We start from the raw sequence: 25,299 nt of genomic DNA, 5'->3' as shown, positions 1-25,299 counted from the left end.
GGGAAAACTGACAGCAGGAGGCAGCGTCCTCCCCTCTCAAAACCAGGAGGCATTTAATTTAGAACAATCTGACTTTATTGGTGCAAACATTAGTCACATTCTAGGTGACTGGAAATATTCACAAGTACTCGGAGGAAGTTGTCTGACATGAAGGGGTGCACATAGTCAGCGGCCCCCGCTGCCCTACTCACTCCCACTGCAGTGTTCTCTTTCTGGAGTTTAGTCTTCATGGATGTTGAAAAGCTTTGCTACTTCATTGAGATCGTCATGCTCCTCCCCATCTTTGATGATCTGAAGGAAGGAAGAACACATTGAGACCTGCACATGCTACAACCAACCAGTGCTGCAAGACAGTACATGGTCACCAGCCAATGTAGTGAATTTCTCAGATCCTCTCTGAAGCTCTGCTGATGACAACTTAACCAAATTGGGCAGTCAACAACACAACAGTTCTTACTACAGCAAGATTTATATGGGACCCTTAAATGTAGCCTTGTCCACCTGCAGGGATGCTGGAGTTAAATCCTACAGGGACAGTGAGGCTGGTTTTGTTTCTGATGTCTGGGTTTCCCCTTACAGCTGGGGAGAACAAGTATCTTCAAAAAGTGGTTCATCTCAACCCTAAGAAGATGAGCCAGTGTCTTTGCACTGACTTAGAGGGGCCAGTGTAAGTGGCTTAAACTTGGAAACCTATCTTGTAGACAACAAGACTAAGAGGCCAAGGATCCTGTACATACTTGGGTCTCTGATTTACAGGAAGGGCTGCTAAGAGAAGGAAGGAAAGGATCTCTCGTTCATGGACATGAGAGAAGCAACAGGTTTAAACTTCATCACAAAAGCTTCCAATTAGATACCAATGGAAACTTCCAACATTAAGAACAGTTCACTTTGGGACAGAGCATCTGGGAATAGTGTGGAATCACTCTCATGGTTTAAACTACTACAGTTCTTTAAAGATGTTAAAAAATGATCTAAGTATAGCTTATCTGACCTTGGAGGATGGAGACAGACTATGGGAGGTGGAGACAGACTAAGCACATACTCAGGGCTGCTTCTAACCCTGACTTCTTGTGACTTTATCTAGGAAGATAGATGTTTAAGACTGTTTTAAACACTTGTACATTAGACAAAGTAGCATAAAACCAGGACATGCACTCTGATGCTCACTCACATGTGATTCTTGCCTGTACTTTTATTACAGGCCTGAAATTCCAGCCATACAAAGGCAAGGCTTGAAGCATAAAGCTGATTCAAGTTGTTTCTCTTAAGAATTTTGAGCAAACATGCAGAAAAGCACATGGACATCTCCCATAATTCACCTGAGACAGAACTACCATTGGATATTGCACAACTCTGCTCCAGACAGAGCATCTGCATTTATTTATGCTCATTTTTAACTGGTGGATTGATTTTTCCCCAAGAAAATCCCCTATCTAAGCAAGCCTCACTGTTCAGCATACTAGTCCTGCACTGACCTTTCGAGCAATAGGCATCCTGTTGAAGATGTTCCATAATACGATTCCTACCACAACTTTATCCCTGAGGTAGAAAATGACACCTTTGCCATAATCTTCTCCCTGCTTTGGAACTTGAGGCGTTGGTGAAAAGCTTGGAGAAATGTGAACTTCTGAGGCTTCTGCTTCTGTTTCACTCTCTGATCGAATACCTGTCCCTAATGTAAAGACAGGAGATATCAAACATCCAGTGCAGAAAAAAAGCAGCAGCTATTTGCCTGTGATAGTGAAAGCAAACTAAAGAGCAGGGTTCTAAGGTGTTTTCCTTTGAGTTGCATCCAGCAAAAGTTAAGTTTCAGTAACACAAGAATGAAGCAATCCTAATATGAAGCACAACACTGACAATGCCCAACTTCCATCACCAAACACAAAAGGCAGGACAGTCTCTTTCTTCCAGGCAGCATATACAAAATAAATATGCTCAGATGCACATAATCTCTTGTGCAAAAACTGATTGCTCTATCTCTATGGAGGAAATTAAGCTTCCATCAGGAAAAAAAAAAGGTTTAATTTTGGTAAATGAGTTACACAATGTCTTCTTGGAGGAATGTTATGTTTCAGTCACATTTTAATATCAAAACCAGCCTTTGAAGCATGGTCTAGAAAAAAAGGAAAAAGATTGATGTCTCCTAGTGCTCTACATTGAGATCAGACGGACTCTGTGGCCACTACAGAGCCACACACAGAAACCTTCATGCACGCAGACAGTTCCCAAGCACGACTAGAGCCCTACCTGACTGCTCCGTTGCACTTTTTGGTGTGTCTTTTGCTGTTGCTTTGGCAAAGACTCCTACTGTTGGCAAACTACTGTCAACAAGGCCAATGGCTTCATACCCTACATTAGGACCCAAATCGCTCCTAGGAACAAAGCAGAAAAAAAAATTTAAAAATTTGTAGCATTAGTGAGACAGATACAAGGCAATTCCATCCAGCCCCAAATCCTTAATGACAGTGTTGTGAGAGAGAGATGACGGTATGCAGGCTGACTGACACATCAGTGTCTTCTGCACGCATTAGGGTGGAACAGGGACTCCCCACAGCAAGCCTAAGGTCATCAGTTTCAGAAGAAACCAGTTCAATGTATAATACAAAAGCTTGTAATACTTAAGGCCTGCTCCCATGAAGGACGTTGGCTGGCTTCCAAGAGCTTGCATATATCTCAACCGTTTAGGAAGTCACACATTTGACCTCAGTATTCAAATATGAGTATCAGGATGCAGTCAGTAGGTACTTGCAAAAATCTTCTCTGTCGCTTGCTCAGCACCAATGTGACTAGGAGACAGAGTCGGGGCAGAAGCAAGTGTTCCTCCAGGTCCTAGTAAGATCATTTGACCAAACTTCTGGCAATGCTGAGTTATAAGCACTAGGCTTCACATCACAGACAATTATTTAGTGTGTATTTCAGAGAGAGCATTTAAAAGAGAAGAACACATTGCTGTAACACCTCCCTGAACTGGGCACCTGCTGAATTTGAACTGGGATGCTTATGGGAGTCAAAGGAGTTGTGGTTTGGGGCCTAGTAAGTACAACGTGTCAAGTGTTCCCAACTACGCTGAGGAAATAGATGCATCACAAACAACAATTTGGATATCTCTCTATGTAGATCACTACCTTCCTGGCCAGAATGCTCCAGCACAGACCAGGGTTATGGAAAGGAATACCAGTAACATGCCAGCTAAACAGCTGAGGCATCCAGCAGTGGGTAAGTCTGAGCTCAGGAAGGATCATAAACATCCTGAAAAAACACAGAAAGAGTTCCTACCAGTTGCCAGCTTTTTAGCACATGAGAAGGAAGTCTCACATTGTGAGGGCCAGCAAACCCCCAGAGTTAGCAGCTGACAACACCACACAAGACTGCAACTCACAGTCCTGCAGTTGCCTGCATCTGTCATGATCAAGAGTATCCTGAAGGAAAACACACAATTGAAATGGATGCTTCTGTGTCCTTGTTTAGAAGCAAGAAACTCTTCTGGGTCCAGTGTTCATGCAATATAGACCAAGAGTTCAGGTAAATGACAGCAGGTCATAACTATGTTTGAGAGGATTTCTCCAAGAAAAATAAAGCTCTTTTCCCCATGTTCAAACTCCTGTTAACTTTAAGTTTCTGACCTTGAGCTAACAGGCTTCAGGATTTAATTTTTGGTGGGCTGTTTTTGTTTGTTTTCCTCTTGACACCTCTCTCTGGAAAACAACACACTTGCACATACCCTCCTGGATGCAGCGATACACTGCTACTAAAGCATCATTTCAGCTAATCAGCAAACATGCAGCACAACTGAAACCAACAGATTGTGCTGAGGAATTTCAGATAGTTGTAACAGAAAAGCTGCTGCTAAGTTCAACCAGTAAATTAGCCTGCTCTGAGGAAAGGGGCTGCTCTGTATTGCTACTTGCTTTGCTGAATGGGACTTGTTCAGAGAGAAACTGTGCTCTGTGGGAAGGAAAAACATCTCAGAGAGGTCAGGGCAGAGCAGTGAATGCTCAAATGCCTTCCCATTCCCTGAACTTCCAGGAACAAGCTGTACAAGGTATTTGCTGAAGCAGTTTCACTACACGCAGGAAACAGAAACCTTTACAAGGTGTATCTTCTCATAGCTCCTACAATGTGGCCAAGTAAGAAATACCAAAAGAAAACATCAACATTACCAGAACATGGACTGATGCCAGTAGGGCTTCGCAGCTCCCGTCATGTTTTCTCCAGCTAGTCTTCCACTTACAACAGCATGATCATGGTGCTCCACACGTCTCCTACCTAGTTTGATATCATAGAAGCAGGCAGCATCCCCTGCCTTAAAAAGAACCATTCCGTGAGAACTGAACATTGATGTTGAAAGCTTAAGTTAATGCACAAACAAAAAAGGCATGGGGAAAAGAACAAAGTGGAATTACGAATGAGTTTTATTGACAAACCCCAAATACCGCCACTACCTTATCCCACTCTCCAGGCTACACAAGTCTTAGTGTCTCAGCATTTTTCACTGATCTTTGGAAAAATAAGACAGCATCAGGTACATTTTTCCAGAGGAATCAAAGTCTCGACTCCCACCAAAGGGACTCTTACACAATAATCTGCAGTAGAGTAATCCATACTATCTTTAGGTTACCCCACCTCCTCTTACACAGCATACTCAGAACCTCACAAAGTTGTTGCCACAGCAACGAAGTGTGCCGTGGTGCCTGAACAGACTTTACGGCTGCTGGCAGGATCTGCACTACAACTGGTCCCATTAGTTGCTATTTTTAACTCCATTCACCTAATTGAGGTATACCAGCCCCCGTAACTCTGTGTTCTGACTGCATCAGCATAACCAGCTGAGAGAAGACTCCTCTGCACATACTCACCACCCAGATATTGGAGCGTGCCTGGAGCTCCGCGTTCACCCTGAACCCTCCGAAGTCAGAGTCCACCTCCAGTCCAGCTGACTTTGCTAATTCCACGTTAGGCTCCAACCCTACTGCAGCCACAATATGATCAGTCTCCACCTGTTTGGGAATTCGTAATTATTACCTTAATTCTCTCAATGCCCCTACAAACTTTACCCTCTCCCTGCTTTTAAATTTACCTTTCGGCCATCTTTCAGTTTAATCATCAGTCGATTGCCACAGACAGAGACAGACTTGACCACAGCATTAGGCATGACATTAACACCCTCTGGAAACAAACATAAGAAACATAACTGCTTGCTCAGGGGTAGACAGATTTCAGCTGAAGCAGGCATCTTTGGTGCAAATGGATGCAGGCAGAGCAGGGACCAGGTCAGGAACCAAGGGAGAGGCCACCTTATCTTTGCTGCATGTGCCAGTACAGTTTTGAGTGAAGCATGAGGAGAAAGAGACCCATCCATAAAGACTGAAAGAGATACTTAAATGACAATCAGAAGTATGTCTCATATGGTGACAAGGTCACATCCAAAAGAGCTCCCCAAGACAGGTTTTCAGACACTAAGGACATTCAATTACCTACTGCTCTGCCACAGTCAGACCCAGGGGTGCAACAAGGCAGCTTCCATAAACAAAAGAAAGTCAGACCTGTGGGTTATCAAGCCCTGCAATCTGCAGCCTCAACTATATCCCTCCTCCCTCTATCCCCACTCCACAGGATTATATTCTGCAATTAATATAGCAAATGGTATCTCAGATCTTACTGACTTTATCAGCTAAACACTACAGCAGCTGGCTTTACAAAGGTGTATGCATAAGGCACGGGGCTACACAAAGCCCCTTCTCTCACAGTGCCTCTAGGATGACTGCTCCAAGAAGTAAAATTATTCAAGAGCAGAGCAACTCCAAAGAGGAGAACAGGCAGTTATTGTAAACCAGATTACAGAGGCCATTAAAATAACTCACAAGCATGGCTGTAGGGATCATTCTGTGGAGGAACAGCCAGAGGGAAAATCTCCCCAGTATCAGCATGCATATTTGCTTGGCTATTCCAGAGGAACTGCTAAGAAATCCGAGATTCACAGCAGCTCTGTGCTACCCAAACTGGCTGAACTGTAACTTGTTCTGTTCTGCACCTGGGCCACCTTTCAAGGGACCCAGTCTTCCTGAGGCTCTGCTGGCAGAGCTGTATTTAACAAGGAATTGCTACACAACAGCCACGGGCCTAAACACCACAGCTCTGAACTCGCAGAGGAGGAGCACTGAAGTGCAGCTTCACCTCTTCTGACTTTCTCTGTGGTCCAGTTGCTCAGATATTCAGGCAAGACTTTGCCCATATTGCCATTCTCTGGAAACAGCTGAATCACCTCCAGGCCTCTGGTCCGTGCTGAAAGGAAAGCAAAGAGCAGGCTTCTTACAACCCACAGATAAAGAGCAGCAGCACAGACTTCAGGACACAAACATGTGCTTTACTTTACAAAAGGAGCTTGACAGAAGTTTCCAAAATTAGGAGTTTTGACTCCCAGATTTTCCACAGGAGTCACAAATTGACTGACCAGTGTTTCACATACACCTGCAAACTGTAGGATGAGAGCAGACTTCTAAGTAAAACACTTAGTATTTTGGAGAAAACTTCCCTTACTAGAAAAATTGCCCTAAAGACACTACTCAAAAAGCTGCACACACTTGACAGTAGAATCTGGTTGTTTACAACCTCTTTGAATCAGTAGTTATAGGGTGGCTTTTAGCACTGAGCGAGCAAATGTAACTTTTTACAGGGTAGAATGACTTTGCAACACACACTGGCCTGCAGAGCTTCCATCGAGCTCAACTTACAACCACCTTTGTGGTCAGGTGCTGCTTGACAGCTAACAAGAAAATGGAAAACCAGGTCAGGCCATATAGCCAACAAAACACATGTGCTTTAAGATTATTTCAGGCAAAGCACAAGCCTCTGCAAAAAAATCAGCAGTCAGGGAATGAAAAAGCAGTTTATAGTGTCGGGCTGCTTATATTTAATGTCCATCACTTCTGTCAAGGTGCCAGGTGAAGACAAGCCACCTGCAGAAGCACTTACTTCTTCTTCCCAGAGCACAGGCCAGCTCGCTGCCGAGAAAACCACCACCAATAATTGTGATGGACTTGACTTCTCTTGAAATCTTCTCCAGACTTCTGAAGTCCTCAATCTGAAAGAAGATTTATTCCCATTTCAAATATCCTCAAACAGGAAAGGCAGCAGAAGGTATTTTTCTCCAATTTCTCCCTTTGAAATAAGAGCAACTGTCCCAAACTTAGAAAGAGAAACATGGTTCTCCTCCCTCCTGCTTGCCTAGGGCACAGAAAAAACTCTCTGGCCTCCTAATGTTTGTGCAAGCTTTTCCCTGTCCAGGCAATCTCAGATTGCTGCATTTTCCCCTCACTTTCACAAGCAATTACAACGAAATTTCTAGACACAAACGTTCTACAGCACATACAGTACTACAAGGATGCCACCGCTCACATCATCCATCTTTCCCTTCCCACAGCTGAGCAGACCAGACCTTAGGGGAAGTGCAGCACAAAGTTCCCATACGGCTTATTCCTCGTTCATTCCCTGACCTAGACTAAGGAGAAGGTTGCATGCCTGTTCTAAAAAGCAATTAAAAAAACCCCTCGCACATTATTACAGCTCTCAGGCCTGAGGCAAGCAGATGAGTGGTCTAGTAGACCCTACTGTGTTTACCTGCCCGGGGAAAAGGAATAAATAGCAAATGGACTCCTGGTTACCAGTTGAGGGAAACAGCTGCCAAGGCAAGGCTGTCCCAGACCCACTGCAGAAGAATTAAGAAGCTGAAAATAGTGGTAGTGGCTCTGATTTTTTCAACCTCACCCCAGGACTACCAGCACCTCAAGATTACCTTTCGGAACAGTGTCAGCCTTTGCTGTACATCCTTTCCTGCTCTTTCAATGGCAGGTAGGTTCCTTGGGGAGCCACCTGAGGACAAGGGGAGAGAGAGAGAAAGAGTGACTAATGATACCATGGCCATGTCACTGGCTATTCAGACAATGCAAAGCTATTTTTAATCTGGACTGTGCTTGCCCAAGTGTTACAATATGCTCCATTCCCTGCTGCTGTCTGGGCTTTTAACATGAAAGACCTTCTGTGTGAGCAGTAGGTGACCCAAGAGTCACCCAGGGGCCCTGGAGACAGCCAGTTCCACTTGAACCACAGAGGGCTGTAGAACTGCTTGGGTTAGATGCTGGAGCAGTGCTCTACCCGAGCAAGAGCTGGTGGTTCTGCTTGCTACTGCTACAGGCAAGATTTGAAGAGGCTGGTCTGTATAAGAGTTCCTTTACCAAGCCGCTCGGGAAATCACCTTTTCCTCCTTCCCTGCTGATTTTCACAGGGCAAAACTTTGAACATCCCAGAGAAGGTGGCTGATGCGAGGCAGGTGAAAAACCCAACGGCACGGTTGTCTGTATGACTGTCCTTCATGTGACCGTTCTATCAAGTGTTTGACACACACTGCAGAAACCTCCTTGTCAGATAAATACCACTGAAATTAAAAGCCTGGCACAAGAGAAAGAATAAAGAAACTCAACAACTTACCAGTAGCAATTAGACATTTGTCATAGGATATCTGAGTACCATCACTGAGTTTCACTATGTTGCCTCTAACATCCATATGCACAACCTGCAAAATTAAACAAGCAGGAGAGCTCAAGCTTCCACACACTGCAGGCCGTTCGAGTTAAACTGCACAGACTACCGATTAGAGAAGCAAACCTGGAAGTAACATTCTCCCACCTTTAAGTTTAGGGGAGTGGGGAAGGGAGAAGACTGGTAGTAGAAATTGAGACAACTTCTTTGGCAGCCATCATAGACCAGGTTGATCTTCCCAGGATCTGAGTCTAAGAAACAGACTCAGACACCTAGTGTAGTTCAGCAGTAAGAGGAGTCACTGAAATCTTATTTTAGCAACATATAAAAAAACTGAGGGACCAAATATATTAGAAGCCTCACCATAAACCCATAAACTCTTCCAACTTCCTGCTGCCTCGGCACAATGGTCTTGCTCACATTATAACCCACTACTCAGATCACTCTCCTCTCCTTACCTCACCCTCTGACCAATATATAGCCTAGTTCCCACTTTGTCACACCCTGTCTCTAAGCTCTACATATTCTTGTCCCATGCCCAAACTCTAAACTTATCCTTCCCTCAGCTCACTACTATTGCTTACAGCTTCTCCTGTTTTCAAACTTCACTCAGGCTGCCCTTAAGATTAGCACAGTCCCAGCTTCATCATGTACACTTTCCCCAAACTTTTACACATTCTCCTCCTCAGCCAACCCTCCACACCACCATCTGCAGTTGTTTAGTTTCAGCTCAGAGCACAGACTCTGCTTGGGAAGAACTGTATGATGCTAGAACAACAGCTAGTGCTGTACCCACCTTCTTGCCACAGAGAACTGCTACTCCACCATTTTCTACAAAAGGCAGATCACGAACAGGCACATAGAATGACGGCGGCTGGAAATATATACTGAAAAAAGCTCCATTATCAAATGGGTTCCACTTTCTCTGTGATACCAGCTATTCAGCAATAACCAATGGTACAAAGACAACTCTATGCATCCATAACAAGCTCCAGAATTCTTATTTATCTATTTTTAAGGATTAAGATCTTCACACTGTTGAAGTTCAAGGGTTTAGATCAGTAAGGCTTTATCACAAAAGTCACAAGAATCAAACGTGATCCAGGTTCCCTAGAGTTCTGCTTTAAACTGTGAATCTGTAACCTCACCTTTACCATTAACTTCTTCCACAGAACTTCTGCCAGTGGTGGTGTATGTCTAAGGGAATCACAGCAAGATTCAAGAGGTATTAAGCACCGAGCTAACTCTCATATGCAAAGCAGCACTCCTCTTGACAACTGCCAGCACTGCCACACCTTTCAGTCTGCTCCTTAGCGCTCGACTGACTTGTTTGTAACATCTCAGCATCTCTGGAAGCCACGCTTACGAGTCCGCAGCCACATCAGGGAGTCTCACGGACTCCACCAGGTAGTCAGTCAGGTACTCCAGTGCAAACCACCATGCAAGCTCTGCACACAGCGTGCAGTGCTCTGCTCCTTCTTCAATTAAGCCTATCAACGGTGCACACAGACACACGCATACCTCAGGGCTCTCTTCATAGCAGCCACAAACACAAAAATCTATCCAGTGATTTGTCCCATGGCACCCTGAGGTCCCTCAGAGCTCTGTAGTGGCTCTCTCACAAGAACAGCCTGATCATTGTCAACTTCTCATTAAACACTCTCCTTCACCCTTGCTACCCGTAAGTGACACATACCTCCTCTCCTTGCCATTCCACTGTTTGAATCGCAGACTCTCTGTCACATTTGGATCATCTGAAAACCATAGTTCTTTGGAAAGAGGTGGACGCATATATGGCAGGGCAGGATCTTCAGACACAATCAGCACCTTTAATTGGTTATTAAACACATCAGCTGTACCAATGCCAGGCAAATGGCAAAACACATGACAGAGGCTCAGAAGCAAGCACAGTATTCAGTCATCCCCACAGCTCTGCTCTACAACAGGGCATCTCTTACCCGGGCACCAGGGTCACGAGCCCTAATGGATCTGGCAGCAGCAAAAGCAGCAGTTCCTCCACCGATCAGCAGGAAAGGAACATGAGATGGGACCTCAGGGCGAGCACCCGGAGCTGCAGGTGACACATTGAACAGCTTACTGCAAACACAGCAGGGAAAACGACCCGGCCCCAAAAGAAGAGAGTATATCACCACATGACTTTCACACTCACACTTCCTTTGGCAAATTACCCTCTGAACAGCTCCTCCTCCCTTTCCCTGCCACCCCAATATACTTCCCAAGAACCACACTGCTCCTTCACTCAAAGCTGGCTCCCTACATAAATCAAACTGTCAGATTCCAGCAAATTGTTTTTTCTAAGATAGATCTGCACAGCTGAGCTCAATGGTAATCGCAGAGTTTTAGAAAAGGCCAGTAGCACAGCTTTTAATCACATGGCTTTAGCTCCTCTATTACAGATCTACTTTTCTCTGGTTTGAGATGTTAAGAGTAATGATCTACATAACAAGCTCGGAATATCCCTGTTTGGAGACCCTGCTAACAGGTTTCAAGCCTTACTCCTAACAGGTGCTACTTGTCCAGCAGACTCTGAAAGAGCTTCATTTTATGAGCTGATCTATTTAAGAATACTGCTTACACTTGCACAGCTGGGTGAAGTGGTTGCAAAGTCAAAGACCCACAAAGCTCACTTCCAGCATTTAACACACAGTTTTAGAAGCTTCACATAAGATCAGGACATTCTTTGTACAGTAGATTCAGGACAGCAAAAACATGCCTGGCCTCTATGCTGGCCAAACAACACACTAGAGATCCAACATTCAGGTTTTACAGTAAGTGACAGTTTGTGAAGCTAGTAAGAGGGACATAACCAGAAGGTGATTCAAAACACCAGAAGAAGAGATGTGGCCTGGGTGTCACTCAGATCAGAAAACAATTTTCACAATTATTTGGAAAATACAAACTACAAAGTGTTTGATCTAGCTGCATGACTTCTTTAAGAACATAAATCAATTTGTGAGCAAGACCAAAACTCTGCACTGGCCATTCAGTGAACAGTTTATAAGATAGTAAAGTTCCTGAAAATGCCAAGGTATAGCTTTCTGTAATTGTGTTCTGAAAGGAGACCAACTTTTGAGTTTCTACCAGAATGCCATACCTCCCACATGCAGGTCCTGTTTCTAAGCAACATGCAGTTAAACCGTATATAGGAATAAAACAGTCAGTTAAATATTACCATCAAGACTCACCTGCTGTGCCCTGAGAAGCAGCATCTGTATCTGAAAGAGAAGACACTGACTTAATTCAGCGAATCACAGGCTATCAAGGATGCTGCAGCTCAGAGCTGACTCAAGGAGACCATAGGATTAACAGGCTCTGCACTGTAAAGGGACAGAGTCTCCACATATGTCAACTTACCAAGACCTCTGCTTCAATATTTAGGCTCTCACTCTCTGTCCTCCAGCCTCAACCTAACAATCATGTTTTATCCTCTCCCTCAAACCAAAGCAATCATTTTTCTGCCCTGTCTGCAGGATATTCTTTCTGTTGGTTTCCTAGTAAAGTGACATAACATACCCTATCTTCTGTGACCTAAAGCCACTCTTATTACAAAATACATCATCCTTTGGCTCAATAGTTCAGACACTGCAATTTGAGATCTCATAAATTAAGAGACGTTCAATGAGCGACCTGTGGACCACACAGCCTGCAAAGCATCATTGAGAGCCTCACTAATCGTCCTGATTCCTCCCTCCCCATGTAGTCCAAGCACAATACTTCTCGCATGCCCAGCCCGCCATGCACGGGACAGGGATGTGGCACAGCACAGAGGATTTTGTGCTGGCAGACCACATTGTCCCTTTTGAATGTGTCTCTGCCAGACTGTGTAAGGGTAAAAGCTAGAAGCAGGGCTAACACTTTTCTCCTTTTATCACAGAAGGCATAAAGGGCAGAAAGGAGCCTCGAGAGACAACCCACTTTATCCTCATGACTATCTGTAAAACAGAGCCTTGTTCTGGGTCATGGAAAGCTAGCACTATCTTCTGTGCTGGGAAGACACAGGAATTCACAAACAACAGCATGCACCGAGAGGTGACAATGCTGTGAAGGCACATCCTATGCTAATCTGTGTTTTCAGAAGGGCTCTGTTCCATTTGTTTTAGAGGTCTCAAGTTGGCAGCTTATGACAAACAGACCCAAACCTAGAACTAGCAGGCTAGTACCCACCGGAAGGAGACGCTTTTTCTTGAGATTTCGTAGTTATTGAGGTGACGCGGCTGGTGAATCGCTCTTTGTTTTCTTTCAGTGTTCTGTATACCTGGAGACAGACCAGCAGAAATTTACCTTGTATACCTTACAGCATCAAGGCACCCTTCTGCTTCTACACCCCAACAGGCTTTTGATGTTAGCAGCAGTGGCATCACTGACGTTAGCAGTGCTCTTCAGGCACGGGAGCGTGGCTGTTGTAGGTAACAGCCTTCAGCTGGAAGAGATTCCCGTGTCTGAATGCTGACCTGTTTGTTTGCCTGTTGAACTCGGGAGACAGTATGAACACAGACTGCATGTTCTGGGGATACAATTTAGTGGTATAGACAAGGAGCAAACATCTTTTAAGACATCACGTTAACTTCCCAGCAAAACTGGAAGCAACTGGAAGCAAAAGACAATGACACTGCTGGAAGCAAGTCGCAGTATGATATTTGCCCCCACAGTTAACAAATTAGAGGGAAGCAAACAATTTCTTAAGGCAAAATCTAGCCTTGGTAATAATCTGCATCACACGTGCATGACATTAACTTTTGTTCTGTTTATAAAAGAGAAAAAGCACTATCAAGACAGTCTGAAACACAACCATCTATCCAATTACTGTATTTTGAATTGTGAAAGGGTATTAAAACTGGAACATTTCCAGCAAGAAATAAAAGCCTCCTAAATGTGAAGGTGTGACAGGTAAAACGCTGCAGCTGATGCCAAACCACTTACTGTTAGCTAACCGAGTGTTATGACACCCAAACAATGTTTGAACAAAAATTAATTCCCTTGAGGAACTGAAGTCTCTTTTACTCCCTAGACAGTTTGCATTTTACCAACCCCCACACTTACATGGAGATTGAAAAATATATGTTTTATAACATAGCAAACAGTCTCAAACAAGAACCGAGGAATTTAATGTCAGGCATGAAAAAGAGCACAGGCAGACAAAAGCATATCCAGGGAATTGAAACAATGTCAAAAATATCAGAAAATAAGAACTCATCAGTGTTGAAAAGAATTAAGATAAAGATATTTTTAAAGCCTTTTGCTTAAACATATAAAAGTCAAGGATAACAAAACTAGCTCTGCTTCTGCAAGCAGAACCATGAGACTTTTAAGTGAGTCCAAAGGGCAGCATACAGCAAATTAAATCTGATCCCTTAGAAAAAAAAATTACTATTCTATACACACAAACTATCAAATCAGGTTTTCAGGATAAATTTTCCCAAAGGAACAATGCCAAGTTCTTTCTTGTCAAAAATATAGCTGTGTACTTTACCAGAAAATGGAATGACGTTTCAGTGTCCTTCTCTGAAGAAATCACAAAGACAAGTTTTCTTGTCTTTCCTCTAGCATACTTATATTTAGTTATTTCCTTTTTTTTTTTGTATGCCAACATTACTGGCAGCAGGATACATTAATTTGTGCCTTTCTGATGGTTACAAACTGAAAGTGGCCAGTTTTGGTTTTAGATTTAATGTGGGAAAGTTAATTCTAATGCAACCTTTCCCACTAAGAACTAAACAAATTTGATATTCTCAAAGAGTGAACTTAAATTACTTGACAGTGTCCCCCGAAATTAAATATGAGGCCAAAGAGCACAAAGACAGTTTAGTTAAAGTAAATGGCTAACTTGGTATGACATACAGAAAGGTACCCTCCCCTCCACCCTCTCACCCAATTAAAACACATTTATTTAAGCATCTTACATAAGCTCCTGTCCCAGTGACTGTTCCTCCTACAATTAAGTATAACAATAGGTTGCTGCCAGCTTTGCCAGGAACACCTGAAGACGTCAGTGATCTAGAAGGGCATCTTAGATGATGACATTGCAAAACTGTAGGTGAAGACAGGCAATGAAAGAGAAGGAAAGAGCTGAGTATTAAGGACTCTTGATTAACAAATCATGGGAAAAGCAGAATGCACTTTGTAATTTCAGTTACCTTGTTTGTCAAAAAAAAAGTACAGCAGGGCACAGGAAAGAATATTTAAAGGGAATAGGGAAAGACTTTTTCTCCATGCACTCTTTCTGAACTTTTACTTCCCAGGAGCCTTCTGCATGTGAAGAGTTTCATTAGGAGAAAATCAAGACTCAGAACTTTTAAAGAATACCATCCTCCAAGAGAATTAATTTTGAAACAAAGTTTTATATGATGCAAACTTTGGAGCCATGCACTCCTAGGTAATGCTGCTGCTCTTCAGCTTCCCAGGAATGTGATTTACTCTTTAAGCCAGGCGGAAAAACTTTATCCCTCTGAATCCTCTGAGCTGGACATAAACGTATGCCAACCAATTTTGGGTTGATTTTGTATACTCACACAAGCTAAACACTGATGCTCTGAATTGAGATTCAGCAAAGAACGGTTTTTACTTTGGTATTAAAAGAATATGCTATCCAACTCTCCCTGAACTATGCTACTATCTCATACAAGATCACAGAGCTGTGGTCAGTCATAGCATGCAAACAAAGTGCCTTTATAGGAAAGAAACCTAAAAGGTAACTGAAATTACAATTTTTAAAAAAGGTATCATAAGTTAATTTCCAGTCAGCTCAGTTAGCTCCCCTTGAAGTTTTCTGAAGGAGAAAAGAGCTAGAGATAAAAAGCTAAGTAAAGTTAGCTGAAATACAGCAGACGCTTGACAGGAGAGATGTATTGCAGCTTCTTTCCACGAACTACCTTTCTACTTACATAGACACCCGCTCCTAACGTTGACAAGCCCACAATAAGGACAAAACCAGAACTACTGCCTTTGCCCCCGGGCACACCAGAGCTAGCCACTTGTCTGCTCATCTGCAGTTTTATGGGAACATTCCAGCGCTGCAACAAGTTGCCTAAGAAATACAATTTATTAGAGAAAAACACAAAAGAGACTGTCAATACAAAGTTAAATTTTTTAATTTAGAGACCAAGTAATTTCTGAAACCAAGTAAACAAGCTACTTGTTTGAAAAGCCCAGTACCACATCTGAGTGTAGTGAATCATTCTCTGCCACAAAAAATTGCTCCAGGCAGTTGTGGATACTAAAAACATCTGCAAGATCAAAGAGTAACTGAACAAATTAATAGCAAGAACACCTACTAGGAAGCTAGAAAGACTGTCTCCAGCTGAAGGAGCCTTCAAGACACAAATCGCTAGGAGAATACATCAGAGATGCTCATATACTGTGTGTTTGCTGTTCTTGATCCCTTCTCCAGCCCTCTTCTGTGGGAGGGAGGAGCTGGTCTGAAGATGCACTCTGCTTCACCACGTTGCAAGCAGAGGCTAACGTAACCTCGTTAGAACATGCAGTACGTATGGTTGTACCACCAAAAAATTCCTTTGCCAACACAGCTTATTTCACTGAGGAAAACTACCAGGAGAAAGAGGCTTCTGCTGACAGGAAGGGCATCCCGAATGAAAAGGAACAGCAAGGTTTTCCAATCCTGATGAAGGCATCTACCAACATGCAAGCAAGACAAAGACCGCCTCTAGCTGAACAGCTATATAACGTTTTATTTGATTATAGTTTAATAACAGACTTCCACCTGTCCCAATTAGATCTCTAAATAGAGCAATCACGGCGATTGCCCCGAGCGCTGTTTGTAAGTCAGCCGGCCAGCTGAAGCTTGCAGAAGTGGTTGGGCTTTTCTGCAGAATGTATTCCCACCTGAGGCATAAGACACCTTTCACCTCCTTCAACACTCAGACGACTCGCAAACTGCTACATCCATTTGATCTCTTCGCCAAAACACACATATTCGTGATAAAAACTCGCAGCAAAATCACAAGCATCCAGCTGGACACAAATATGCTAAATAGCTCCATCTAACTTACGGTTTTCTAAAACACAGAAGTTTTCCTTCTCGTTCCCAGGAGCTGAGCATCTGCGCCCTCTCGACACCGTGGGCCCCTTCCACCCCCATTTTTCACCCGCGGCCGTCCGTGATGCGCTGGCGGTGGAGCCGGGCAGCCCGTCCTGCCGCCGCACCAAGGGCAGAGTAATGCCCCGCGCCGATTTTGCCGCCAGACGGGTTTTTGTCAAATTATCTCCTAATTCAGCAGCGCCCAACGCCGCTGGAACGGCGGCCCGGGTGCCCTCTGCCTGGGTAAGAGGAGCCGAAAGGCCCCGAGCAAACCGCAGCTTCGGAAAACCGCCGTTCCCGACCGCGACCTGTCTCCCCAGGCAGCGGCCCAGCGCGGAGGCCGCACCGGGCCGCCGCTCCGCCCAGGCACACAGGCCCGGCGCCGCGGGAAGGGAGGAAGCTAGCAGCAGAGATACACCCCCCCGGCCGCCCCCCTCACGGAGCCCCGGACCCGCCACCCCACCCGAGTGCCCCGGGCCGGGGTCGGCCGCACCGGAAGGGCCCCGCTCGCCGCCGCGCCGGGGGATACCGGCCCCGACTCACCTGCGGCGGCGCGGCCCCGCGGCGCGGGGCTGAGGGGGCGCAGGGCGCGCGCCAGGCCCCCCGCGGCGGCGGCGGCCACGCGGCAGCGGAACATGTCGCCGGTCGCTTCACGCCGCTCCCGGCCCCGCCGGCCCGACCCCGCCGGCCGCAGGGCGCATGCGCCGAGGCGCGCTCCCCATTGGCCGCCGCTGCCGCGCCTCCGCCGGCCCTGCCCGGCCGGTCCCCTCTGCCCCGCCGTCTCTGTGGTGGTGCCGCCATGTTGCGGCCGCTCCGCCGCCTTTCGTGCCCGCCCCGCCGCGCTGTCGCCACCGGGCCCGGCCGCCGCCTCCTGCTCTCCACGCCCATCTTCTACGCTAACGGGCCGCCGCACATCGGGCACCTCTACTCCGCCCTGCTGGCCGACGCTTTGCACCGCCACCACTGCCTCCGCGGTGCCGGCCCCGGCCGCCTCTGCACTGGTGAGCGTGGGTCCGCCGGGCGCCGCGCCTGACCCGCACCCTGCGGCCCGTCCCCGGGGCTGACCCGCCTCCCCCGGGGCTGTGTGGCTGGCCACGTTGCCGGTGTCCTCAGGCTGGTCCCGAGACCCCTGTGTCTCCGCGGGAGCAGGGTGGGGCCGGCCCCCGCGCCCCCTCCCCACGGCCCCCGCGGCACCCCGGCTTCTCTGCCGTTTCAGGGACCGACGAACACGGGCTGAAGATCCAGCAGGCCGCGGCCGCGGCAGGGACGACTCCCCCGGAGCTCTGCGAGCGGGTCTCCAGACTTTTTCACCAGGCCTTGACCCACGCTGCCGTCTCCTTCACTGACTTCACCCGCACCAGCGAGCCCCGCCACCAGCGAGCCGTGCGTTATTTCTGGGGTGCCCTCCGGGATGGCGGGGCGCTCTACAAAGGGTCTTACGAGGGCTGGTACTGCACTCCCGAGGAGTGCTTCCTCCCCGAGAGCCAACTCGCCGAGCGCAGGGACGCCCAGGGACGCCTGTGCAAGGTGTCTTTGGAGACCGGCCATCAGGTAACGGCACCTGCACCGGCCTCGTCAAGGGCGACCAGTCCTGCAGAAGCACTGCGCACTCATCTGTTGCTCTGGTCTGGTCAAATTTGGGAGTGTTTAATGCTTCCCGTAGCCTTTTGTGATTCATGTCAGCTGCGACTCACCTGTATTTCATAGAATGTCTCTTCTGTGTTGATAGTGGTGTGTGGTTATGCAAGGGGGAGCTGCCAGAACCCCAACTGGCAGATGCAAATTTCAGCCATGTGCCATGGGAAGGATTCAGCTGCTGTTGGGTTTCACAGGCTGCTGGCCTGGAGGCAGCGTTTTGAAGCAGTGATGAAAGAAGTTAACTGCAGAAGGATACAGGTGCTTATAACAGCGGTGTTTGTTGGGTGTCTGGAGTTCGAGACATATTTTGTGAGGCAATTCAGTTTCGCCTCTGGACACTTTGCATCAATCTTGTTAGGTAGGTTTTGGCCTTTTGTAAAACACCGTAACATCATCTGCTTGTGGTCTAGTCTGATGACTGAATAGTGGTGCAACCAGGAGTGTGGTGCCTGACTCAGTCTCTGCCACTGCGTTTTCTGTGAAGTGTCAGGAGTGACATAATTTAATCCAGCAGTTGCAGATAATCGTGCTTCAGAGCTAAGTGGGGGTTATGCTCTTGTGATACTTGTATGAGGCTGGGTCATAGGACTGTTGGTTCACACAGGAAGGGGTGTGTTGGCAAATAGTATCTATCAATAAAGCACCTGATGTAGTTGGGAAAAAGATAAGTTTCCAGGCAGAGAAATCATTCTTTAGATTTAAAATAGAGCCAGCAGGCTTCAAAGTCAAATATATGCTGAGAACAGTTACTTGCCTTAGCTGCATATCAAACTGTGCAAGAGAAATAGTGTGCATGGTGCAGAGAAGGCCTTGCAAGGTGGTAGGTGTTTATCTTCAACCAGAAAGAGACAGTTCGTTGTTTGAGGGTTTTGTAAAAGAAAAGGGGGAGTTTATAACATGCCATAAAACCTGTACTTCAGGTGAGTCTCTGATTTTTGGCATCCAGTAGAGCTTGGGGCTGAAAATGTGTAGCTCATCTTTGAATTAATGTTCTTCAGGTCTTCCTTGAACACTGAGAGATCGGAGTCTGTTCTGTAGGAAATGATCCTCCTTCTTCACTCTGTTACTGCACTTTATTAATATGCAGAGAAGCTGGAGAAGGGCCACCAGAGGCACCCAGTGTGGTCAGGGTACGGAGCACATGCTTACAAGAGGCAGAGGGAACTGGGCCAGTTTAGTTTGCCAAACAGGACGCAAAGGGTTAAGCTAATAGCAGCCTACACCTATTCATGGGGCTCTCCGGAGTGCCAGATGCTAGACCAAGGGATAACTGTGCCACAGGCTGTGCTGTGGGGTCTGGCTGGGTGTTAGGATAAGCTCTCCCCGGGAGGGTGGCGCAGTCCTGGCGCTGGTCCCCAGTGAGGTGGGGGAGCCCCATCCTTGGCTGGGTAAAGCTCCAGTCACCTTTGGCTGGTGCCAGCCCTGCCGAGAGCAGGCTGTGGGGCTGGAGAGAGGTGGATGGCCTGTCCCGCCTCTGCTGCTCTCACTTTATGGGTTCGTTCTGGTGTAGGGTGGTGGATTAGTTTACCTGCAGAGTGAGCAGATGCTCCATTGCAGGACCAGGAACTGTGGTGTTCTATATTTGCTAGGAGGGGAGCTGCATTTATTGCATTGCAGTCATTGCTCGGTCCAGCCAGGAGACAGTAGGCACATGTGAGGCTGCAGGGCTTCTCTTTCTGATGAGGCAGTGAGCTGGAGCTGGGAACTGACTGTCCCAGGAGTGTGATGAAAAAGCCCTGGGGGACTGATAAAGAACAAGCTGGATGTGAGACAGCAGTGTGCCCTGGCAGCAAAGGCAGCCAACAGGATTCTCTCAGGCTGTATGAACAGGAGCAATTTCTGTTCAAGGGATATGATTATCCTGCTCTACTCAGCACTCTAATGACCACATCTGGGTACTGCATCCAGTTTTCTGTCCCCTAATACAGGAAACACAACCTAGAAACTGGAAGGAATTCAGTGGAGGGCCAGGAAGATCATTAAGATGCTAGAGCACTTGCTGTTTGAGGAGAGGCTGAGGGAGCTTGTTTCTTCAACCTTAGAGAAGTCAGGATTTTGGGAGGGCCTAGTGGCAGAAGCTCCATAGTAGCTACAAGGAGGTCATCTAAAAGATGGACCCAGGTTCTTCTACTGGTACGTGGCAGGAGGATGAGAGAATGCGCATAAGTTGAAACAAGAGAGGTTCAGACTCGATTTACAGAGAAACTTTTTGCCCATGAGGACAGCCAAGCAGCGGAACAGGCTGCCTGGGGAAGCGGTCTCCATCCTTAGAGATTTTAAATATGTGCTTCGCTAAAGCTCTGAGTAAGTTGTTCTAACCCTGTACGTGACCCTGCTATGAGCAGGAGCCTGGACTAGAGACTTCCTGAATTATCCTGTGCTCGTAAGGTCAGAGCTGTTTGAAAGTCAGGGGAGATGGCACACAGATTTCTCTTCAGGGCAGATATTCCAGTAACTGGTCACGGGCAAGCCTTGAACAGAGACACTAGTTTTGCAGGTTATAATTACTCTGCCCTTTATCAACCTCTCTGTATGCTCCAGGCTCTAACTTACCAGTTCACACGAGACAGCCTATTTCTAATCTCTTTTCTTCTTCCTGCTGAACTACTCTCTACTCACCTCTCAACCACCTTTTCTGCAGATGCCTAGCTGGTAAGAGCTAGCTCAGCTCTGAGCACTTGTTAGATAATGTGAGGTGGGCTCTTCAGAGCCAAACACCAGGCTTGGTCAGCATTTCAGAAGAAATGATTGCAGGTTCCACTTTGATATGGCTTTTGTGTCCTGAGTTCTTACCAAAAGGGTCCTGGATTGTGTAAAAGGGAATATTGGATAGAGGACATGGCATTGGTTCTGTGTGAAGTGTTACGCCTGGACAGAGTGCTGAGAGCTGGTACCTAGAAACTAAAAAAGATTACAGAAAAATATAAAGAATTTGAGGGGTGGGACCAAAACATTTTTGTGTAACTTGTTTATGTTTTGTGTAGGGGAGACTATTTCTTTTGGGATAATCTTCTAGTCAAGTAAGCAAAGGTAGTATTTGCTACTGGCTGCTACTGAAATCAGTGAATTCAGCTACATCATAAAGCAGTTTTGTACCACTGGGATTAATTACTCCTTAGGGTATGTCAGCGTGAGGCTCTTTACTGGTTCTATTGAGAGTGAGGCACTTTCTGACTCAGAAGTTGTTGGGTTCAGTGCTAGAAACTGAAACTCTCCTGTGTGATGCCAAAGCCTATAGTTTCTTATCTTACAGCCTTATTTAGCTTTGAAAGGTAAGACTTCTTGACCTAGCTAGCCATAGATCTCTTGAGCGCCTTTACACAGTTCGCTCGTACCATATCTACCCACAAAATTTTCATTGTTTTAGCTAAATGTGGTTTTTAATTAATTTACATTTGTGGGAGAAGTGCTGTCAGTCCTTTTAACATGATTTTAGGCTAACAAAGTTAGAACCTAAGATGCACTAATTCTTAAACTGGGGAGAAAGAGGAACATGGTGCCTAGGAGAAAAGCAGACACACCTGTTCTGCTGATCAAGGATGCCAGTTAAACTGAGTCTGGCAGGTAGAAGGGTATTCCTTCCCTGGGGGCATGAGCATCTTTAAAAGCAGAGTCCCAAGTGCTGAAGTCCTTGGGTGTTGCCCTGGGAAACCCAGGGAAGCAGGTACCTTAGGAGGTTCCCACTACTCATAGGAACATACCAGGGTCTTCACACGTGGTGGGGAGCACACCAATGCAGAAGGAGCATGCGACGAACTCAACACTGAGAATTGCAAATTGTAAAACTGTTTGCAGGGTGTGTGGGCCATAATTCTTTTATCTCCTGCCTTCTCAGGTGCACTGGACCAAAGAGGAGAATTACATGTTCAGGCTCTCGGCATTCCAGGATCCATTGCGGAAGTGGCTCCAGGACAACCCACAGGCCATTTCCCCACAGCCTTTCTACCAGCGTGTGCTCCACTGGCTGGAAGAGGACTTGCCAGACTTGTCCGTCTCTCGTGAGAGCAGCCGGCTGCAGTGGGGTATCCCTGTCCCCAGTGACTCGACACAAACTATTTATGTATGGGTAGATGCCTTGGTGAACTATCTGAGCGTGGTGGGCTACCCTGAGACACACGGTGAGTGGTGGCCAGCTGTGCACCATGTTGTGGGCAAGGACATTCTCAAGTTTCATGCTGTCTACTGGCCGGCACTTCTGATGGCAGCAGGGCTGGCTCCTCCTGAGCGAATCCTTGTGCACTCCCACTGGACTGTCCGTGGACAGAAGATGTCCAAAAGCCTGGGCAATGTGATTGACCCCTTTGCTTGTATTGGACAGTACACAGTAGATGGATTTCGGTACTTCCTGCTAAGGCAGGGTGTACCTGAGCGGGATTGTGACTATTATGATGAGAAGGTTGTTAAGGTAGTGAATTCAGAACTGGCAGATGCACTTGGGGGACTTCTCAATCGGTCAACAGCCCTCAGCATTAACCCCAGCAACACTTACCCTTGTTTCTCAGAGTCTTGTTTTCCAAAAGTCTTGGATTACCGGGAGACAAAAGGCATGGGTAGGGCTTCTGCTGAAGACTATGAGTTTGTGGCATCTGTGGCTTCTCTGCCTCTGCAGGTGGCTAATTATTTTGAAGGTTTCCAGATCTACAAGGCTTTAGAATGCATTGCCCTTTGTGTCAGGCAGACCAACAGTTTCTTCCAGAGACACAGACCTTGGAAACTCAACCGAAAAGACCCTGCAGAGCAGCTTTGGCTTGACACCATCATCCACGTTACGCTGGAATGCCTGCGTGTCTATGGGACTCTCCTGCAGCCCGTGATCCCACACACTGCAGAGAGGTTGCTTTCCAGGCTGGCTGTAGAGCCAGAAGAGAGAAGTCTCTCGAGTTTGACATTTCTGGCACGCTACAATGGGAAGTCATGTCCCTTTGAAGGGAGGCAGCTTGGACCTGACACTGGCATTTTATTTCACAGACTAGAGGAGTCAAGACAGCCTCAGATAGAAACCAAGAAGCTTTAGTCTGACAAACAGCTTCTGTAAATAAAAGCCTCCAGGAACTCCCAGAAAATGTTGTCTTTGTTAAAAGCATGTTCCTCCCATCTCTTGGTGGTGGTATAAAGTGGATGGTGGAAAACCAGACTGAGGAGGGCTATGCTGTCCTGCCTGGTGACCGGCATAGGTCTGTGCCTGACATGAGAAGCAGACACACTCAGGCAGATGAGTTGCGTGATTGGGGCTAAGAGCTCAGGTAGTGCCCCTGAAGGAACACCTAATTAGCTAAGCTTGTAACAGCATTCTGAAGACATAGCATAGTGTTTGAATATTGCTGCTTTTTTCCCCTGATGTATTTTATGGAACATGAGGCAAATACTTATCCCCTTAAAATAGGGAACTCTTCCTATACAGTCTTGGTGCTCCACTAGAGAATCCTCTTGCCTGTGTCACATATGTTCCCTCCTGACCCTTTTACCTTCTCTTTTCTGATGGAACAGATCAGGTGCTCTGCTGAAGACATCAAACACTCAAACACAAATGCGGCAGCCGATCTGCTCGATCTGCTTGGCAGTCTCTTCCAGACAGCAGCTCCCCAGCTGGCTCACTCCAGGAATCCCCCCTCAGGCTAGATCAGGCTGATCCTCCAGGAGGATCAAACTACCCCTGAGGAAAGAACGGGTCTTTCCTGGTGCCTTCACAGTGTTGTCTCTGCTCAGGCAGAGGGCTGAGCACCAGTTCTGCAGCTGGTGTCCTCATCTCGATTTTGCCCTGCAGGTTTCTGGCCAAGCCCGAATTAGCTGAGGGTAGACAGAAATGGTTTCCCTGTAACATCTCTGGGACACAGTCCAAATGGATCTGTTGGGTCCATCAGCTGAGCTTCCTTTGTGGGTCCAAACCTCCATTTAGCTGATGTCTGTGTGAGCCTCGATGGGGAAGATCCCTTCTGTGTGAATGCTCTTTACACGGAGATGTTCCAGTGAGACGGGATGGCTCAGCGGTCAATGGGTGGTCTCACTCAGCTGCACAGACTTGCAGATGTGCCCAAAATGGGAAAGGGGTGGAGTGGGGGTGGGGATGCATTTCAGGTCCAGACTCAACTTTAGGAGGCTTTTCTGCCTGCTGCATGGTTTATTGCACCCTCTTTGTTGCATTTCAGTGCTGCTGGAAGCAGGCAGCTGAGCACTGGTACTTTGGTGCAGTTGTGACCACTTTGGGAAGGATTTACCAGAGGTCCCTTCCTTTGGCTCCTCTGCTTCCCATCAAGCGCCTGCACTGCAGGGGTCTTGTATCAGCAGCCAGTTTTAGGGGGCTGCGGTCTCTTTTGGAGCTGCCTGGGCTGTGTTACCGGGGGCAGCAGGAGCAGTGCAACCCCCTTGGGGCACCGCGGGTCTCCACGGACGCAGCAGAGGGACGGACAGACCAGCCTGCTTCTCCCTCGTGTTGCCCTTGGCGTTCTCCACGATGCCCCCCGTGTGCCGCAGCACGCCGTGCAGCCTGTTTTGGATTACCCGTAAGAAGAAAGCCAGGTCCCCTCAGCCCGTCCTGCGGTGGTAATCCTCCTCCTGTGGTACCCCTCGCTCCCGCCAGCCCTGTGTGCGTGCTCCAGGCTGCAGGCCTCTGTGCCCTCACGCCAGGAGCGCGGGCAGAGGCCCGTGGGGGGCTCTTCCGTGCGGCCCCCGTGGCCGGGGCTGCCGAGCCGGGTACAAGGAGGGTGTTTCGGCATCGCCAGCCACGGGGGGAGCGAGCGTGTTGGCACCTCTCGGCTCTTGAGCATGTGGGTGTTTCTGTCCCCCAGTTTCTGGTCCTGCCCCCCCTGCTGTAACCACTGGCCCTGGACTGTTCTCCCTCTCTCCCGGGAGGTGACCTGTGTGGCCGCCCTGCCGGTCCCCGGCCCGCCCGGGAAGGCAGCCGGCGGGATGCCCGGGCTGCGAAGGCCGTTTGTCCCCGGATCCGTCGCCTGGCCCGGGGCTCTGAACCCGCCGCCTGGGTCCCCGTGCCCAAGCGAGTGCGCGGGGCGGGGCCGTGCCGGCGCGTGGGGCGGGGCCGTGCCGGTGCTGGCACGCGGGGCGGGGCCGTGCCG

At 47.4% G+C, this 25,299-nt stretch overlaps 2 protein-coding genes across 4 annotated transcripts; one reads left to right on the top strand and one right to left on the bottom strand.

The window, feature by feature from the left end:
• Window positions 1–63: 63 nt before the first annotated feature.
• Window positions 64–17,272, bottom strand: AIFM1 (apoptosis inducing factor mitochondria associated 1). 3 transcript variants are annotated; one of them, XM_074914831.1, is made up of 17 exons: window positions 17,135–17,272; window positions 14,457–14,584; window positions 12,721–12,811; window positions 11,742–11,771; window positions 10,494–10,606; window positions 10,232–10,362; window positions 9,332–9,422; window positions 8,485–8,569; window positions 7,793–7,869; window positions 6,973–7,081; window positions 6,175–6,282; window positions 5,078–5,166; window positions 4,857–4,997; window positions 4,161–4,303; window positions 2,248–2,372; window positions 1,476–1,672; window positions 64–291 (listed from the first exon to the last, which is right to left on the bottom strand). In XM_074914831.1, the coding sequence occupies exons 1-17, from the start codon at window positions 17,226–17,228 to the stop codon at window positions 220–222; spliced, it is 1,824 nt and encodes a 607-aa protein (XP_074770932.1). In that variant the 5' UTR covers window positions 17,229–17,272; the 3' UTR covers window positions 64–219. The 3 variants fall into 3 exon arrangements, with proteins under 3 accessions (XP_074770932.1, XP_074770931.1, XP_074770934.1); XM_074914830.1 differs by lacking the exon at window positions 14,457–14,584 and adding an exon at window positions 15,438–15,580 and having other exon boundaries at window positions 17,135–17,271; XM_074914833.1 differs by lacking the exon at window positions 11,742–11,771.
• Window positions 17,273–17,372: 100 nt separating this feature from the next.
• On the top strand, window positions 17,373–23,281 carry MARS2 (methionyl-tRNA synthetase 2, mitochondrial). The gene is made up of 3 exons (XM_074914834.1): window positions 17,373–17,592; window positions 17,808–18,142; window positions 22,065–23,281. Exons 1-3 carry the CDS (start codon window positions 17,391–17,393, stop codon window positions 23,241–23,243), a joined length of 1,716 nt encoding a protein of 571 aa, XP_074770935.1. The 5' UTR covers window positions 17,373–17,390; the 3' UTR covers window positions 23,244–23,281.
• Window positions 23,282–25,299: the final 2,018 nt, after the last annotated feature.

Source organism: Athene noctua, chromosome 11, assembly GCF_965140245.1.
Source record: "Athene noctua chromosome 11, bAthNoc1.hap1.1, whole genome shotgun sequence".
Classification (NCBI taxonomy): Eukaryota; Metazoa; Chordata; class Aves; order Strigiformes; family Strigidae; genus Athene; species Athene noctua.
This window is presented reverse-complemented; position numbering and strand designations above follow the sequence as displayed.

Coding starts and splice junctions, on each gene's coding strand:
- AIFM1 (XM_074914830.1), bottom strand. CDS start 17,228: ATGTTCCGCTGCCGCGTGGCCGCCGCCGCCGCGGGGGGCCTGGCGCGC. Junction 10,607..11,741: donor TGCTTCTCAGGGCACAGCAG/GTGAGTCTTGAT, acceptor TGTCACCTGCAG/CTCCGGGTGCTCGCCCTGAG. Junction 5,167..6,174: donor CACAGAGAAAGTCAGAAGAG/GTGAAGCTGCAC, acceptor GTTTGTTTCCAG/AGGGTGTTAATGTCATGCCT.
- MARS2 (XM_074914834.1), top strand. CDS start 17,391: ATGTTGCGGCCGCTCCGCCGCCTTTCGTGCCCGCCCCGCCGCGCTGTC. Junction 17,593..17,807: donor CCCCGGCCGCCTCTGCACTG/GTGAGCGTGGGT, acceptor CTGCCGTTTCAG/GGACCGACGAACACGGGCTG. Junction 18,143..22,064: donor CTTTGGAGACCGGCCATCAG/GTAACGGCACCT, acceptor CTGCCTTCTCAG/GTGCACTGGACCAAAGAGGA.